At 43.1% G+C, this 18,400-nt stretch overlaps 2 protein-coding genes across 3 annotated transcripts in view; one reads left to right on the forward strand and one right to left on the reverse strand.

The window, feature by feature from the left end:
- Nucleotides 1-18,400, reverse strand: part of RFXAP (regulatory factor X associated protein) — a 299,237-nt gene that overhangs the window by 157,238 nt on the left and 123,599 nt on the right. The window lies entirely within an intron of this gene.
- SUPT20H (SPT20 homolog, SAGA complex component) overlaps nt 1-18,400 on the forward strand; it is a 59,481-nt gene that overhangs the window by 22,040 nt on the left and 19,041 nt on the right. For both annotated transcript variants that reach the window (XM_075265928.1, XM_075265929.1), the window contains exons 8-18: nt 806-922; nt 3,228-3,281; nt 5,750-5,889; nt 7,285-7,444; nt 7,537-7,593; nt 10,722-10,793; nt 13,368-13,525; nt 15,483-15,515; nt 15,683-15,800; nt 15,883-15,988; nt 17,616-17,771. In XM_075265928.1, the coding sequence (XP_075122029.1) occupies nt 806-922; nt 3,228-3,281; nt 5,750-5,889; nt 7,285-7,444; nt 7,537-7,593; nt 10,722-10,793; nt 13,368-13,525; nt 15,483-15,515; nt 15,683-15,800; nt 15,883-15,988; nt 17,616-17,771 (1,171 nt within the window). The remainder of the gene's footprint in view (nt 1-805; nt 923-3,227; nt 3,282-5,749; nt 5,890-7,284; nt 7,445-7,536; nt 7,594-10,721; nt 10,794-13,367; nt 13,526-15,482; nt 15,516-15,682; nt 15,801-15,882; nt 15,989-17,615; nt 17,772-18,400) is intronic.

Below are 18,400 nucleotides of genomic sequence, written 5' to 3' on the forward strand. Positions count from 1 at the left end.
CATATCTCCTAAATAATCCTGCCATACAGTGTATAAATAGTGAAGTCTATGATCTAGGGGTGAGAAAGTTTGTTAACTCCATTCTCTCAGGTTGCTCCATGAAGTTTATTCCATGGGATATGGCTCAGGATGACACTCCCAAAGACCCAGTTCACATCTGCGTTCGGACCATTTTGTTCCCCCATGAGAAAAGTTCTGCAAGCAGCAGTTTTCTCTCTGCATTATTCATGGGGAAACCGAATGGAAACCACACGGAACCCATTATAGTCTATGGAGTCCACGGGTTTCCTTAGGTAACCGCTTTTCTATGTGGATTAGGTTTCCATTCGGCGGGTCCCCAAACAGAATCCTATGTACAGATGTGAACCGGGCCTTAAACCATGATAAGTCACTGTTCACTAAATAGGGTTTTTCTTAAAAGAGGGAATCTGTCACCGGGAGATAGTATCTCACCATGCACAATATATTGCAGAGGACATTAGGCTGAGCATCGTCATGCCTTTAGATAGTCCAGTAGATTCACCATTTACTTGAAAAAGCTGTCTTTATAAATATGCAAATGAGGCACAAGTGCAATGGGGGCGTGTCTGAGCCTTTATAGGAGGATCCAACACGCCCCTTTGTACTTCAGTCTCATTTGCATGTTTATAACCTCACTCTTTCAGTGACCTGGTGCATCTATTGGCCTGCCTAAGATTATGATGGTGCTCAATATAACGTCCTCTACAGTGCACTGTGGCTGGTTTAATATCAAGTTTTCTGCTGACCAAGTTGGACGCTTAACCAAAAAACTATCTCTGTGCAGGTAAATATCTTCCACTGCGGGTGTGTAATAACTGAAATCCGCGACTACAGACAATCCGGCAATTTAAAATCTCCAACATATCAAACCAGGCACGTTCTTCTGAGGCCAACCATGCAGGTGAGTGTTACCAGAAGTCTAGCAAATCTGTAATGTTCATATTTCATGGTTTTGTTTTTCCTTATGTATATATCATCCCTCTTCCAATGATGGATCCTCTCTGACCATGTTCATAGATGGTGCCTTCTAGGGGGCTGTGGTCCTTGTATCGGCCTCATTCTGCTGAGAATCACCGACAGTCCTATACTGATGATCAATCCTTAGGATGGGTCGTCAATATTTTTTAGCCTGGAATATTCTTCAGCCTATTGATATGTTGATCCGTATCAGGTCATTGGAAGTCTGACGCCCAGCACCCCCTATGATCAACTATTCACAGCTGTGGGTGGGGGTAGATGGAAGCCATTTGTTCCGTGCATTCTGTAGTGGCCGCGCCGGGTTATGTGTATGTGTATAGTTGCTGAGCCATGGAGCCATTGGATGGAGTGAACAATTGAGCATGGATGTGCCAGGTGTCAATACCCCCTCTGATCTGATATTTATCACCTATCCCAATTTAGGTCAATATCCAAATGCTGAACCACCCCTTTAATCTTCTGTTTGTGTCCAACTTAAAAACAAGTCATATGAAATATTACTGAAGATCTGACTGTATTCACTGCTGAGATCCCCCTCTACTGAACTACCTTAAAGGGGTTATCTGGTTTCTTAGCATGGATGGCCTCTTCTTAGGACTGAGCAGTGCTGCAGTACCTACATCCACCATTGCAGTTTGTATGGTGAGTGAGCACAGCTCATGGTACGTAAACATTACTGCTAGCTGTAGTGCCTTGGTACAGGTCATCTATGAAGGACTCTGGAGGTTGTCCAGGATTAAAAAAAAAAAAAATATATATATATATATATATATATATATATATATTATATATATATATATATATAATAAATTTATATATCATACTCACCTTTCCCTGGTTCTCTGGTGTCTCCCACTATGGTCTGTTCCTGCTGCTCCCCTCCGTTTTGTTTTACCAGAGGTCCCCACAACACTGTGAATATCCATGTTTCTTTCCCTAGGCTGCTGATTGGCCTCGGAGGTCACGTGACCACTGAGGCCAATCAGCGGCCTAAGGAAAGGACACAGGAGGTCACAGGTAATGACATTCCTGTGTCCTTTGCTGACGCCACATTCTCATGTGGTAGAGATTCAGCCGGAAGAAAACACCGGAGCAATGGGACCAAGCCGTGCTGGGAGACTCTGAAGAATCGGAGATAGGTGGTCGTTAGTATAAGAAACCAGATAAACTCTTCTATCTGTGGTAAGAACTAGACCCTAATAACTGTGGGTTCATAGTGACCATATATCCACCCCCGCAGCCAGTGTACCATGCAGTCTCTATGGGTAGAACAGTCTAGTAAACACAACTGGGGGTGTTGCAGAGAAGCTAATTCAGTCCTGGCCATCTGTATCCAGCAAATTGCAGAAGAAAATGTCTAATCTTTGGCTATTGCTATGACTTTAGATTTACTATTCGGTGGTCATTTTAATTTCAGGGTTGTCTTTCATATTGCATGCAAATGTGGTTGATATATCATTCTGTCATGAACGGTGGGACTCCAACCAATACTGATTTAGCACTGCAGGCTTATCACATTTGTCCCTGCACAATGGCGCCTTTTTGGTTCCATGGGGGTCTCGGTGCTCAGGCCCCCATCCTTAATGTGATGCATATCCTAGTAGGAGATGGGAATACCCCGTTAAAATAAGTTGTTCTCTTTCTACTTCTGTCAAATGGAAAGCCGAATACCAGCAATTCATTGTATTTTTATTAGAACCAGGGAGCCTATAAGGGATTTCCTACGTGATTCTTCAGGCATGAAGTTCTCAGAAACCAGTATGAAGACAACCCTATTTTTTTTATTATTGGTGACCTCTGCCATACCTTTAGTCTACACAGCCACGTATCTTGGAATGTAATCCATTGAACATATATTCTTTTGGTGCAGAAATGGTCATTGAAGGATGGGGCCAATATTTTACAATGAAAATATTTCCTTAGTTTGGGTTTTTTGTTTTCAGTAGGGATTACTAGGCCTCTCGCTGGCCCTTAGGAATGCGCCACACAATGTGTGATTTAGTGCTCTGAAAATTGGGAGCGCAGTTGTGGAATCCGTAGGAGGAAAGTGAGCCAGTCTATGAGTTTACAGCCTTATTATAAGTTTCATTGGAGTAAAGGTGGGAATGGATAAAGATATCTCAGTAGGGAAACGGTTACAGAAAAAGTATATACGTAAAATATGCAAAAACTAAAATTGTGAATGGTATTTTGCTAATGTGAATGTGTTTTTCTTCTCTGTTCCATAGACTCTAGTCTCTGACATACACGCCATCACCAGCGACAATCACAAATGGACACAGGTAAACGGCGCTACCTTTGTAGACATTATAGATAATGGGGGCAAAGTTAGTGACTAGAGATGAGCGAACACTGTTCGGATCAGCCGATCCGAACAGCACGCACCCATAGAAATGAATGGAAGCACCTGTGACGCTGACTTTGCCGGCGGCCGGCCGGCGTCACAGGTGCTTCCATTCATTTCTATGGGTGCGTGCTGTTCAGATCAGCTGATCCGAACAGTGTCGCTCCTCTCTATTAGTGACATCTTAAGCCACACCCTTTCCTGATAAACCACACCCTGTTGATAAGCTCCTCCCACAACAATATGTCCAAACTATCTAAGTCAATCCCAAAGAAATTGAATACAATAGCATGTATGCCCGACCCAAAATGGTGTCAGCACCTTCCTGTCGGATTAGGCCCAGTTCACCTCTGTGCATGGGTTTCCATTTGTGAAGTCTGCTTGGCGACCCCCCACCCCGAACAGAAACCTAATCTGCATAAAAAAGCGGTTAACTAAGGAAACCCGCGGACCCCATAGACTGTAATGGAGTCCGTGTGTTTTCCGCACAAAAAATGCGGAGAGAAAAGTGCTGCTTGCAGGTGACTGGAATGGCCCGAATGCAGATGTGAACTGAGCCTTAGAAAAATAAGTTTCAGCCCACTGTGTATGTATACTGGTAGATCAGGACCATTTCCCTGCCTGCATTCAGTACATCGACAAACCTGCATTCTTGGATATATGAGTACACAAAAGTTGTATGGGAGCGAGTGTAGGTCAGGATATTCAAAGGACACCCAAAGCAAATACAGCACCAACTTTTTGTCTATTCCAGGTGGGGGCATGGGGGGCACTAGATACTAAGAGTTAAAAAGTCGGGCTAGTGCCATGTTTTTTCTGTTCACTCCATGCCATGCAATGATGATCTCTTCATTTTATTTGGCAACAAGCCCCGTGTAACATGCGTACAGCTAGACTGCCGTACACATAAGACATATGTCAGGAGCAGTTAATGTAATGTGCCTTTGACAGCAGATTTATTCCAGATTTCCATGTGGAAAAGGTTTTTTTTTTTCTACCACTGAGAAGTCTTAAGATTTTGGGATAAATAAGTGCAGTCGGTTCCATCAAATCATATCTGTCGTAGTAAGTGAAAAGGTTCTCTATGGTAAATGAGATTGACTTTTACCATACTAAAAGAGTAAGGAAAATGTTTGTTCTCCTACCGTGTTAGCCAGTGGATAGGAACTATAAAAAAAAACAAAAAAACTTGATAGTCTTCGGTGGTTGATACAATCAAGTTTTTTGTTTTTTTATATATACTAAAAGAGTGTGACAAGTTGCTTACCTTACAGTGGCCATACGTATTACCGTATATACTCGAGTATAAGCCGACTCGAATATAAGTCAAGACCCCTAATTTTACCACAAAAAACTGGGAAACATATTGACTCGAGTATAAGCCGAGGGGGGGAATGCAGCAGCTGCTGGAAAATTTCAAAAATTAAAATGGTCGGAGTTTTAGGGTGCAGTAGTTGCTGGGAAAGGGGAGGGGGTGTTTTGGTTGTCCGTCTGCCCCTTCCCTGAGCTTGAGGACTGCTTTATTTTTTTCCCCCCACTTGGAATTCAGCCTGGCTGTATATAGGGTATCTGCAGTGCTCCTATTAACCCCTTTCCGACGGAATAGGAGCACTGCAGATCCCCTATATTCAGTGGACCGGGCACTGTCACACACAGGGATACCTAATGTGTATGTGTTACACAGTCATTTTCTACTTTTGTGCCTATTCTAGGGAAAGGAGGGATTTAGAACTTTTAATTTTTAAAAAAAATTTTTTAAAGCTGCTTTTTTTTTTTTCCACTATTTTATGGGAGATTCTATACATTGATATTGCTGCTGGTCATAGACCTCCCGAAAAATTCGGCTTATACTCGAGTATATACGGTACATTAGTGTTAGCGGAATAGGCCCTGCCTACCATCAGACGTGTAGGGGGCCATCTGGCAGATGTAGGGGAGAGATCAGAATTGAGCGTTTGTATTGCAACATGCCCAATCCTTTTATTCTCAGGGTAATTACCCACTGCCTAAAGGTCCGTTGAGATGTCAGAAAATGAAGAGGAATTTGAGATGGACATCCGCCTCCGATTCCCCTTCCTTTTTGGTTCTTTGCAGTGGGATGACAATGCAGAGCATCTTTTTTTCCCCCATGGCTTTTAAGAGGCGAAATCTGCAGCAAGATCGAGCAGGATGATTATTTTATTCAGCATCCTGCTCGGATCTCTCCCTCCCATTGAATACAATGGGAATCTGCTGGGTGGAGACTTACTGGCAGGAATTGAGGATCATCCGCCCCTATTCTGAGGATCAGTAGGGGTGCTAGTAATTATACCAACCACTTAGCCAAAATTGCTGATACTGTGATGATTCTGAGCTTCAAGATATTATTTTCTTGCTGCTTAACACTCTCTTGGGATCTCTTTTTAGGAAGACAAGTTACTGTTGGAGAGTCAGCTTATCCTGGCGACTGCTGAACCCCTCTGCCTTGACCCATCAATATCAGTCGCCTGCACTACAAACCGCCTGCTGTACAACAAACAGAAGATGAATACTTGTCCCATGAAACGGTGAGAAGCATCATTTACTCTTCTGTCCACTTACAGATTTCATGCCTCGATGACTGGCAATCCGTGTATTTTACATCAGCCATTAAAAGATTTCACCAGTTTATGTCTATTGATGACCTGTCCTCAGGATAGCACATCAAGAAGAGATCGGAGGGAGGGTCGGACTCCATATAGCTGTTGGAAGGGGCCCCGGTGCTCATGCAAGCACTATGAAGGCTTATCTGTTTATGTCACATGCTGTCTGTGCAATGTTATTAGAAGTGAATGGGATGGGCCGTAGTTACATCACATGGACGCTATGAAATGATCAGCGTGAGATATAAACAGAGAAGGAGTTGTGGTGCTCACACTGTGCACTGTGGCACCTTCCAGCAGCTGATCTGCAGGGGTCCCAGATGTCAGACACCTACTGATCTTTTGTTGATGTCTTATCTTGCGGATAGGTCATCAATAAGAATGAGCTGGACAACCCCTTTAAGGGGCCTTATTCAGGAGTGCTGCGAAAACATGTGGCTGCAGAATAAGTGAAGTGAAATATGATACAGTCTGAAAGATTGTAGCGGAGGCTGCCTCAGGTTCCGGACCAAAAAAAACGAGTAACCGCGACTGAATGCCGATGTACTGCATCGGCAACCAGTCGCACACTCCGCTCCAGATTAGGCCCAATGAATGGAGGGAGTGTCTTCAGGCCGATTCGCCTCGCGAATGAGCATGTCCGTCCGTTTGTTTGGCTCCCGGAAAAAAGACCTGACCGTCTCCCATTGATTTCAATAGAAGCTGAATTTTTGGTCAGGATTTTGATGCAAATACAGCCTCAAAATCCTGACCAAAATATCCTGTGTGAACTCAGCCTAAAGGGTTCTACCTTCTCCATCTGTGTATACACAACATAGTTAATTCTTGTATTCGCCTTACTGGGAGATAACATGACATTTTCAGGGATGTTTTCTCCTCTAACTCAGGCTGTTTTATGAAGTGTAAAAAGTAATGAAACCTGTAAGTATAGAAATAAACCATAAAATGACGATAAAAATAGTAAAATACAGTTTGAAATAAAATAAAGTCCAGTTGCAATTAGAATGTCAAAATGGGGTTAAAACAAGGGACGTGCTCAGTAGATGAATGAATGCGCAATGTAATGTCTATGGAGGTGTCTTGACATTTTCTGGACGACAGGTTGGACATGTTGGATTTTGACATACTTTAATCCTCTGGTTATCCCCCCTCACTATTAGGAACATATACACGCTCAGCTGAGCATGCATGTATAGGGGTAGGTCAGGAAGAATAGTTGTCAACTGAACATGTATTTGGTTGACATCTGTTGAGCGTGTGGGGCCACTTCAATCTCTGATCCCTTCAGTCTGTATTTCTCACAGTGGTTTTATCTTTCAGGTGTATGAAGCGATACTCCAGACCAGCTCTGAACAGACGCCAAGAATTATCCAATTGTCCCATCCCACCGCAGCTGAAACTTCTAGATTATCTACATAAGAGGAAGGAAAGGAAAGCCTCACAACCCCAGTTTGACCTAAAGATATCCAAAACTGGAAACGTAAGTCCTTGGCATCTTATGTGATTGTATGATGGCCAGTGGCCAGCCTGCCATCTTACTGACCCTTTGTTTTTGGGTATATTCTCTTTTAGTATGTCGACTTGTGGAAACAAAACCCTTGTACCCTTGCCGTACCCTCTGAAGTGGATGTAAGTATATGTGGGACTACTGAGTATTGTTCTCGTTTATAATCGCAACAGATTTCAGTTTAAGACCTGACTTATCTTGTCTAAGCCTGTGTAGTAGTCCAGCTTTAATTCAGAATTAAGCAGGCTTCAGAGCTGAACTCTCCAGGTAGTCCTTACTGAATGTCTGCTGTGGTGAGTTGCATTCAGGGAAGGTGTCTTCTATGCCAGTTGCTGTACCACAATCTCTTGTAGGAGAAACTGAAGCTGGTCACACTCGATAGATTAATATAAGCCAATCCCAGAGACTATGGCGAGACCACCCAACTGTCTAAGGTGTATAAGGATGGGGGACAAACACGTTGTTTCCTATAGAAGCGGTATTATTACAACACACCTTTTGTTCTCAGCTGGCTCCATAGGAGAGTAGCAGCGGCACATACACACTCGGCCAAGCTGAGCATGCATGGAGGCATGAGAGGAATACAGATATTTTATCAGAAGTGTATGGCTGGTTTAACTTTCACATGTGATCGCTCAATGAAGCTGTTTTGGCTGTGAATGTTAACAAGCATGTTGACTGTTTCCTCTTGTAACCACCAGTCTGCAGCTCCGGATTATAATACATGTTTATACTCAGAAGATAGGCAATGCTAGGTATATACTGAGTCTTAGACTGCAGATTATATCTACAGTATATATCAACTGTAAAACCCTATTAAGATTGGAGGGTCTATAGCGATTAGCCGATTGCCACAGACCTGCATACTGGCGCCCCAACAAACAGATGGCTTTATTGGGGAAAGCCATTTAGACATTTTGGCTGCTGCAAGTCTAATGTAGCATTAACGTGGTGGGGTTTAACAAGGGGGGTCCCAAGGAGAGCCCCCATCTATCACATTAATATGCCATAATAGAGCGTATAGAAAGGGGCTGACTTCATGACACAACCCCTTTTATATAGGGAATAAACTGTTCTTCTAGTGTATTCACTGCAGTAAATGGGTCCCACTTACTAAGGTACGTGTTGCTCTCTTATTGTACTGTTTTTATAGTTCTACCTGGGGGCTTGAAGTCTGGGGGCTTGAAGTCTCCCACTCGCACACCACCTCCTCGCCACACCCTCTTTCTGTAGGTGTCCCCCAGGGCTCCGTCCTAGGACCCCTCCTGTTCTCCATCTACACCCTTGGCCTGGGCCAACTCATAGAATCTCATGGTTTCCAGTACCACTGCTATGCCGATGACACCCAAATATACATCTCTGGACCAGACATTACCTCTCTGCTGGCCAGAATTCCAGATTGTTTAACGGCTGTAGCCTCCTTCCTCTCCTCCCGCTTTCTCAAACTCAACATGGAGAAAACAGAGTTTATCATCTTCAGCCCATCCTGTATGGCCCCTCCACCTGACTCATCTATCAAAGTTAATGGAACCACAATTACCCCTGTCCCACAGGCCTGATGCCTTGGGGTAACCCTGGACTCTGACCTATCCTTCAAGCCACATATTCAGGCCCTCAACGCCTCCTTCCGCCTCCAGCTCAAGAACATCCACCGAATTCGCCCCTTCCTCACCCAGGAAACTACCAAGATGCTCGTCCAGACCCTCATAATCTCCCGCCTAGATTACTGCAACACCCTTCTCCATGGACTCCCAGCAAACACCCTCGCCCCCCTCCAGTCCACCTTAAACTGCGCTGCTCGCTTAATCCACCTCACCCCCCGATCTTCATCAGCTGCTCCCCTCTGCCAGTCCCTCCACTGGCTACCTATAGCCCAGCGAATTGAGTTCAAGTTACTAACACTAACTTACAAAGCCATTCACAACCTGTCCCCTCCATATATCTCTGACCTCATCTCCCGCTACCTGCCCACACGTAACCTCAGATCTTCCAATGACCTCCTATTCCGCTCTGCTCTCATCCGCTCCTCACACAACCGTCTCCAAGATTTCTCCCGTGCATCCTCCATACTCTGGAACTCCTTACCACGACACATAAGACTGACCCCCACAATCACAGGCTTCAAGAAGGCCCTGAAGACTCACCTATTCAGGAAGGCCTACAACCTCCAATAACACTATCACCACACCACCATCTGTACAGTCTCCCCCTCTCCTTCTGTCTCTACCCCCCTTCCCTCATAGATTGTAAGCCCTCGCGGGCAGGGCCCTCTACCCCACTGTGCCAGTCAGTCACTGTTAGTATTATATCTACCTGTATATTTTGTGTATTGTATGTAACCCCCAAATGTAAAGCACCATGGAATTAATGGTGCTATATAAATAAATAGTAATAATAATAATTTTGATTTGGTCTCCTTTGCCGATGCACCAGTTCTGGAAAACATGGCTGACCCTGCTTTTCTCCTCTTGCTTGTCCATGGAGAAGAGTGGGGTCGGTCATGTGATCCAGTTGCGCGCTTCAACAAAGTAGATCAACCTGAAATACTTTGGGCTCGTTCACATGGGGCAAGAGGGGGCGGATTTTGACGCTGAATCTACCTCAAAATCCGCCCCCTCACAATAGAGGTCTGTGTAGACCGCTAGCGTCCTTTTTTCCGTGAGCGGTATGTTCCCGCTCACGGAAAAAAGAAGCAAGCTGCCCTTTCTTCAAGCGGATTCCGCGGCTGATTCAGCCCCGGCGTCCGCCTCTCAGCAGCACCCTCCGGACTAGGCCCATTCATTCGGGCCTACTCCGGAGCGGAAAGCCACGACATTCGCGGCAGGCGCATTTTGGTCCTAGTCTGATGCGGCTTCCCGCATCAAAATCAGGACCAAAATACGCGATCCCTAGCTCCGTGTGAACTAGCCTTTTGATTCCCCCAGCAGTGCTATAAAATCCTCAGAATCGCTGTGATGGGGGGAGTAGCATGTATATTAGTAAGTGGGACCACCTACAACACTGCGTAGACTCCAAGAACTTTTTATTCCCTGGACAACTCCTTTAAGTGTAAAGATCTGCTTCACACCCTATTTATATATTCCTATAGAGTCCTTTTTATACTAATTTTATGTAACAAGTAACATTTGGAAAGAATCAGTTACATTTTTCAACACCCAAAATAGGTCGGTATCCATATGACCCCATCACCGCTCTGCCCGTCTTCTATATTCACAGCCTAATTGGCTCGTCTCCTTTTTTTTTTTTCTAGGTTGAAAAATATGCAAAAGTGGAAAAATCTATCAAACTTGACGACTCACAACCTACTGTCTGGCCAGCAGATGTGAGTAATTCAATCCTGTTTCTGTCCAATATTTATTTTATTACTGGTTATAATGTTGGGCATCTGTACAATGTGAAGGCTAGCCTGGTAGATGAGTCTTAGGATGGACACGCTTTTCTTCCAGTTACTTTTTTTTTTTTTTTTTTTTTTTTTAATGTAGATTGTGAGCCCCACATAGAGCTCACAATGTACATTTTCCCTATCAGTATGTTTTTCTTTTGGAATATGGGATGGAAATCCATGCAAACACGGGGAGAACATACAAACTCCTTGCAGATGGTTTTCTGCCCTTGGTGGGATTTGAACACCAGGACTCCAGAGCTGCAAGGCTGCAGTGCTAACCACTGAGCCACCGTGTGGCCCCTTTCTTCCAGTTACGTCATCTGCGTTATATGGCTGGTGTTTCTGGCACGGACAGTTGCTGTATATGCATTGACCATTACTGTGTTTAATAGATTTGTTCACAGGTCTTATGAGATGATGCATAAAAGCTGTAATTGTTACAATTTAAAGGGGAAGTCTGTTCAAAATGGTCTCTGGGTTACAGACAGGTCTACAATCTTGGCAATCTCGGATTTCCAGAATAAGGGCGGGTTCACACCTGCTCCCGGTCTCCACTTTGTGGGTTTTCTTGCCCGAGAAACTGGATAGGAGACGGAAACCCGGCAGTTAGTATCCACCCGTAAGTGTCTTCTGATCTCTGCGGTGAAACCATTTTTTTTAACCAAACACAAAGTCCTGCATGTCCAACTTTGTGTCCGGTTAAAAAAAAAATGGTATCGCTGAAGACGCTCACAGGCGGTCACTTTGCAAACCAATTCAAGGGTTTGAAAACTGACTGCCGGTTTCTGTCTCCTGTCCAGTTTCTCAGGCAGAAGACGGAAACCTGCAAAGCGGAAACCGGGCGCAGATGAGAACCCGCCCTTACTTAAAGGAGCTTTCTGGGCTAAAAAAATTTAATGACTAGAGATGAGTGAATAGTATTCTAAACTCTAGTTTCGAATACCTCACTCCATAGGAATAAATGGGAGCGGCCGGCGCTTAACCCCATTCATTCCTATGGGAGCGGAGGTATTCGAATCTAGGATTCGAATACTATTCACTCAACACTAGTAATGACCTATTTTAAAGATGAGTCATCAGTATCAGATCAGTGAGGTACTGACACCGAGCACGCATACTGAAAGCAGGAAAAAGACAGCTCCATTCTCTCTGTGGTGGCCAGACCAAGTTACTACAGATCAGATCTCATTCATTTGAATGGGAGGTAAGCTGCAGTGACTCAGTTCCGCCACTACACAGAGAACAGTGCTATCCGCTTCCTGCTCCATTCTCTTTATATCAGCTGAGTACAGCTAACTGATAGGGGTGGTGGGTGTCAGTCCCCACAGATCTGATATTAGGATAGGCCATCAATCTTTTTAGCCTGGAAAACCCCTAGTTGACTTCTGATTGGTTTCCATGAACCAACACGCCGTTTTTGCTTTATTTGGAGGCAGGAGGGGCATTTATCATCGTTACTGAATTAATTTTTTGATGTAAAAAATCTGCAAATCTTTTCACAAACCCATTTTTGTGCAAACTTTTTTGCCGATCTGCGTCATCTATGGCAGAGGATAGGGCTTTGTAGGAGGGTCATGGGGCATAAATTAATAGAAATCTACAACAGAAATGGGCTGTAAAATCTGACCCCTCGTTCATATCTGCATTTGGTAATCCGTTCGGGGAGTACGCATGGGGACCCCTTGAACAGACTACCAAACGCATTTGCAAGCGCTGTGCATTAAAAGCACATGCACCCCATAGACTATAATGGGGTCCGTGTGCTTGCCGCGCGATCTCTGCACAGAACATGCAGAGAGGAATTTTGATTGTGAACTACTTTCCTGTCTGCATGTTCTGTGCAGAGATCGGGCGGCATGCACACAGACCCCATTATAGTCTATGGGGTCTGTGTGCTTTTACTGCACAGTGCTTGCAATTGCATTTGATATTGCATTCGGAGGGTCCCCATGCGGACTCCCCGAATGGATTATCAAACGCAGATGTGAACCAACCCTTAGTCTGTCAGGACCAATTTTAGGTGGAGTAAAGAATTTCCTCCGACTTCAAAATAAAATGGTTAATTCTACTTATTTCTACAATTATTAGTATTGTATAACAAATTAGATGTATTTACTTTCATTTTAATAAATTAGAAAATTTTTACTGCTTTTGACTTCACATGACCATCAGGAAGGGGTTGGAGTCAGGCTGTGGAAAAAGTAGGAGTCCGAGTCTGTGGTTTGGCCTACAGCCTAGAGGGCAATAGAGAGTGATAGGGGCACCAAATGAATAAATATGACACATCTTAATCCGGTGCAGAGGAGACGAAGACTTGTATATAAAAGAATAGTCATGAGTCTCCCCATGGTCTGTTCTCATTGGGTTATGCCAGGTACTACACCTCAACTGCAATGCCGTACACAACCCTTAGACAAGAGTGGCGCTGTTTCTTGTCTTTGATTTTGGACGACTTTTAGTTACTGTAACTGTTATAAGACATTTCCATTGACTTGTTTTATCCTCTTACAGGAAACCAAAGAGGAGTATATCTTCGAATGTGAAAACGGCACTCCTTTTCAGAAGACCAAGTTAACCATTTTCCAAAATGTAGGCAATCCTTTGTATTTTGGTAAAATGCAGACTTCTATGCTGGATGAAGAGGATGCTTTCCACAACCCTCATTCTCAGTGAGTTTAATCCATTGTAAATCATATATACCAATTCCAGCCAAGATGTAAAATTAGTAAAATAAAAAATCAGCAACAACCTTGTAAAATTGAATTCAGGAAGTGCGGCCATATTGGTTCTCACTAGTGAATTAGCTTCTCTATAAATGGAATTTGGCTACTTCTGTAACTTCAGCTGTACCTAAACTTTCAATTTATTTTCATATATTATTAGTACTTGTTGGAATAAGTACCGTATTAATATTTTAGTATTTTATTAATGTTTTATTTTAAAAAAGTCTTTTTTGCGATCCTTCATTGTTCTCATCTGTAGACAATAGAGATGAGCAAGTAGGTATTCGATCGAATAGTCGAATATTGAGGTCTACTCTAATCGAATTTTCAAATATTTCACTGCTCGCTTATCTCTACTGTACACATTTTTTTTCAATGCCTACATTGTCCTAGTTCCTGTCCCACCTCCCCTGCACAGTTATAGGTGTAAAAAAAAAAAAAGTGCCAGGGAAGGTGGGAGGGGAATCGAATTTTTACTGTGTTTACTGCATGGTATTCGACCAAATACGAGTATTTCGAATACCTATTCGATCGATTACTACTCGCTCATCTCTAGTAGACACCACAAAAGATGGTGTCTATGGAGAGTGGAGGAGGAAGAAGACTCTGCTGTAAGGAGATGAGAATTAAGGAGTAGCAGTGTCTCAACACAGGTTTTATCTCCATAAAAAAAACTGTTAATAAATCAGCTTTGTGTAGAGATAAACCTCTCCAGACAGCTGAACTCATTATTTCTGCCCCCCCCCCCCGGCTAACCCCTTTTCTTCTATTTTGTGTACATGATTATGGGCGCTGCCATATTACTTGAGCTGTTGTTAAGCAATATGGCATTCATTGAGGGAGATTTATCAAGACTGGCACATAGTACGCCTGTCTTGGTAATCCCTGTGCTACCGAAGAATGTACCTTGTGTATTTTATCTTTCATTGTAATTGTACCTGTGCTAATAATGAGAGGACTGCTGAGAAGTGATCTCTACAGAACAGGAAGTGTCGATTGATTATGAGGTTTATTGGCCTGATTTTTTATTACTATAGATAATGACTTAAAAAATGGGATTCTTAATCTTCTAAGAACTTATTAACATTTAAAGGGTTTTTCTGGGCAAATAACATTGATGAGCTATCGTTAGGAAACGTCATCGATTTCAAATTGGAGGGATTCCAAAAACTAGTACCCCCGGATGATCAGCTGTTGTCTGGAACCGCTATATGGAGAAAAAACCTGGAAACAGCGCTGTTCTCTGTGTAGTGGCTGCTCTGTGTTACTGCAGCTTCTATACAAGTAAATGGGAGCTGAGCTGAAATAACTCACAGAGAACAGAGCTATAACATCTGCGTCCAACTTTATTCTACACGCAGCGGCCAGTGCGACCAGCTGATCGTGGCGGTCCTGGGTGTCAGACCCTTGCCCATTTGTTATTTATGTCCTATCATAAAGAGAATTTACTAATATCATTTGCTGAGCAAAACCCTTGTTAAAAAATTTTCAGATTTGTATGGTTTTGCCATCCCCAGAATAACTTCTATACCATTTATATGCTGTTGTAGGGGAGAACTGTGGTAAAGCAAAGCTACGTTTTGGTGTTAGTCTTGCAGTCCAGGTAGCTAATTTTCAATCCGTATGGGTGATTCTGGGTGGTGACCACAAAATGGGTGCTCTGATAACCACGGTGACGGCTCTGGTGCATGGAACAGCTCATTTCTACATGGACTAAAAAATGTCCAAATCTGACCCCCACTGATCGGATATTGATGAGCTATCCTAAAGACGTTTTCTGATAACGCACTCCCCACACTCCCCCACCTCACAATCTTTCATGTCATATAGACGTGTATTATTCTATGTATTCAGATGTTTCTTTTTTCACGACAATAACTGCTGCTCTTTTTTACCTTCTCAGATTTCTCATCGGATCCAAAATCGATATTGATCGGTAAGTGCGCCTTTATAATTTCTCATTACCAATTGTCTGTCTTTAGGATTAATGAAAATAAAAATTTCGATTCCATCTATAAATAAACATAACTTATCGTGCTATAAGCTTTATGTATACAGGAATATAATGGGTGTTAGATAAAATGTCTACTTGTGTCCTAACAGGGTTGTCAGTCAGTACCAGGATTTGTTCAAAAATGAATCCAAAGGGTTTGTGAAGATGACTTGCAACGCAGGAGGGGTGTCCAGCCAAAACCCTCTGTCTCCAGGCAAGGAAATAGAGGTATGTGGCGAGGCTATGTGTTAGATATGTCCGTCATATGTAAAGAAAAAACAGCATTTTTATGTCTATCTTTGTTGTTTAGACGGATGGCATCACCGGCTCTATCCAGTCCTCAATGTTGGGCAAAGGTGTGAAACACAGACCGCCTCCTATCAAACTGCCCTCCAATTCTGGCAGCAGTTCTTCCGGTAAAAATCTTTTCCTTTTACTTTGATCAATGGCCTATCACACTTGCTCTATTGTCTTCATTAGCTCTGGTATATAATTGTATACGACTAGTGGCTCAGTGGTTAGCACTGCAGCCTTGCAGTGCTGGGGTCCTTGGTTCAAATCCTGCCAAGGACAACATCTGCAAGGAGTTTGTATGTTCTCCCCGTGTTTGCGTGGGTTTCCTCCAGGCACTCCGGTTTCCTCCCACACACCAAAGACATACTGATAGGGACTGTAGATTGTGAGCCCTATATGGGACAGTGACTGTCAATATCTGTAAAGCGCTACGGAATATGATGGCGCTATATAAGTAAGCATAATAAATGCCCCTTGCTCACCAGTCTTTGCTGCTGCAAAGACTTCTTTCTTCCTGGTTTTAAGAAGAAAGTCCGCACTTCCATGCAGGTTTCTCCTCCATGCTTTGTCTGCCTCATGGTGTCCATGCTGTCCTTAGCTCATAACAGGCACATGTCCACACAGGAAATTCCAGCTGATCAGGTCTTGAGTCTTGTCCATGCTTTAACAATAGAAAGAAAAGGAAAAAAAAATACTCCACAGGATCTTCCATCCGATTTATAGTTGTTAATTCATAGTGCTAGGTTGCTTGAGTATAGGATTCTTGAAGATACAGACAAAAAGAGTGAAAAGGAAAGATAAAAGTTTCTCTCAGCTTGAAGCTCTGTATCGAGGCAGCCACTCATGCGGCGCCATCTTGGAAAAAAGATGCTATTGTGAAACATTGCTATTGTAAAATATCTTGTTTATCCCGACATTAATTGCTATTTCTGTCATATTTGGCCATACTGAATTGTTTTGGCATTAACTTTTTCCATATGGAAACAAGTACATAATATTATATATTGTATAATTAGATGTATAGTTTATTACATATTTACTTTCATCGGAATCAATGACTGGCTCTTTACATTAGGAACATTAGTCGAAGCAGGAGTCTGAATTGGGCTGTGGAAAAATAGAGTTGGAGTGGTTTGGCCTACCAGCTCTACAGCCTTGAAATGACCAATATGAGCGGGCTCCCGACAGACCCCATAAATTTATAATGGGGTCTATCGGATTTCCATCATGGTGTCATTTTACGGCGTAGTGCATTAGAGGCTACAGAGGCTTTGGACTGAGCCTCCAGTGCAGAAGTGAACCTAGGCTGCCCCCTAGGGTTGACCTATCAGCACACTTTCTGGTCTAAAGCCATACAGGCTCTTAGGTTGCCCTCTCCATGATACTATGGAGTGTAACTAGACTTTACAAATAAAATACTGCTCTGATCTGACTATACGAGCCTTAAGCCCAGTTCCCACTTGCGGTTTGGGCCATTCCGTTCGCCTATCCACATGAAATATGTGGAGAGAAAAGTCCTACAAGCAGCACTTTTCCCTCTGCGTTTTATGTGCGGAAACCACAGGGACGCCATTATAGTCTATGGGGTCTGCGGGTTTCCTTAGGTAACCGCTTTTTTATGCAGATTAGGTTTCTGTTTGGGAGATCCCACCCGAACGGAAACCCGTACACAGATGTAAATAGGGCATTATTGCTTATTGCAATCAATTCTAAAACCAACGCTCATATTCTATTCTTCCATATTTTCAGGTAATGTTTTTAGCCCCCAGCAGTCAAGTGGCCACCTCAAATCCACAACTCCTCCACCATCTAAACCTCCCAGCCTCTCCCGTAAACAGTCCGTGGACCTAAACCAAGTCAGCATGCTCTCCCCTGCCGCAATGTCACCGGCAGGCTCGTCACAAAGTGAGTCACGACCTAAATTCTCCATTAAATCTCCATAGGCCTTTGGTGTAGAGGTCCTCAAGATTAAACCCTTCTTTCTAATGGATTGGTGACGCCAACGTGTGTGCTTGTGTGCGCTCCAATGCTTGTAAAAGCCTTGTAGAATTTCTAGCAATATGTGCAATTTGTTAACTGTATGTACTTGTGTTTTAATGTAATTGTCCTTATGTTTTATATATATACATATATATATTTATTTTTTTTTCTTTTTCTGTATGCACCCTTTGTGTGTACGTATTTATAACAGTATGACGCTAGAATGACTTGTGTTTTCATGCTTAAAAAAAAAATAATAACGGGGCCACACGGTGGCTCAGTGGTTAGCACTGCAGCCTTGCAGCGCTGGGTCCTGGTGTTCAAATCCCGCCAAGGGCAAAAAAACATCTGCAAGGAGTTTGTATGTTCTCCCCGTGTTTGCATGGATTTCCATCCCATATTCCAAAAAAAAAAAAAGACATACTGATAGGGAAAAATGTACATTGTGAGCTCTATGTGGGGCTCACAATCTACATTTAATAAAAAAAAAAAATATATAATAATAATGCAATGCAAACCAGGTATTCAACGTGACGAAAGGAAACCGGGCATTT

This window comes from Leptodactylus fuscus, chromosome 2, assembly GCF_031893055.1.
Source record: "Leptodactylus fuscus isolate aLepFus1 chromosome 2, aLepFus1.hap2, whole genome shotgun sequence".
NCBI lineage: Eukaryota > Metazoa > Chordata > Amphibia > Anura > Leptodactylidae > Leptodactylus > Leptodactylus fuscus.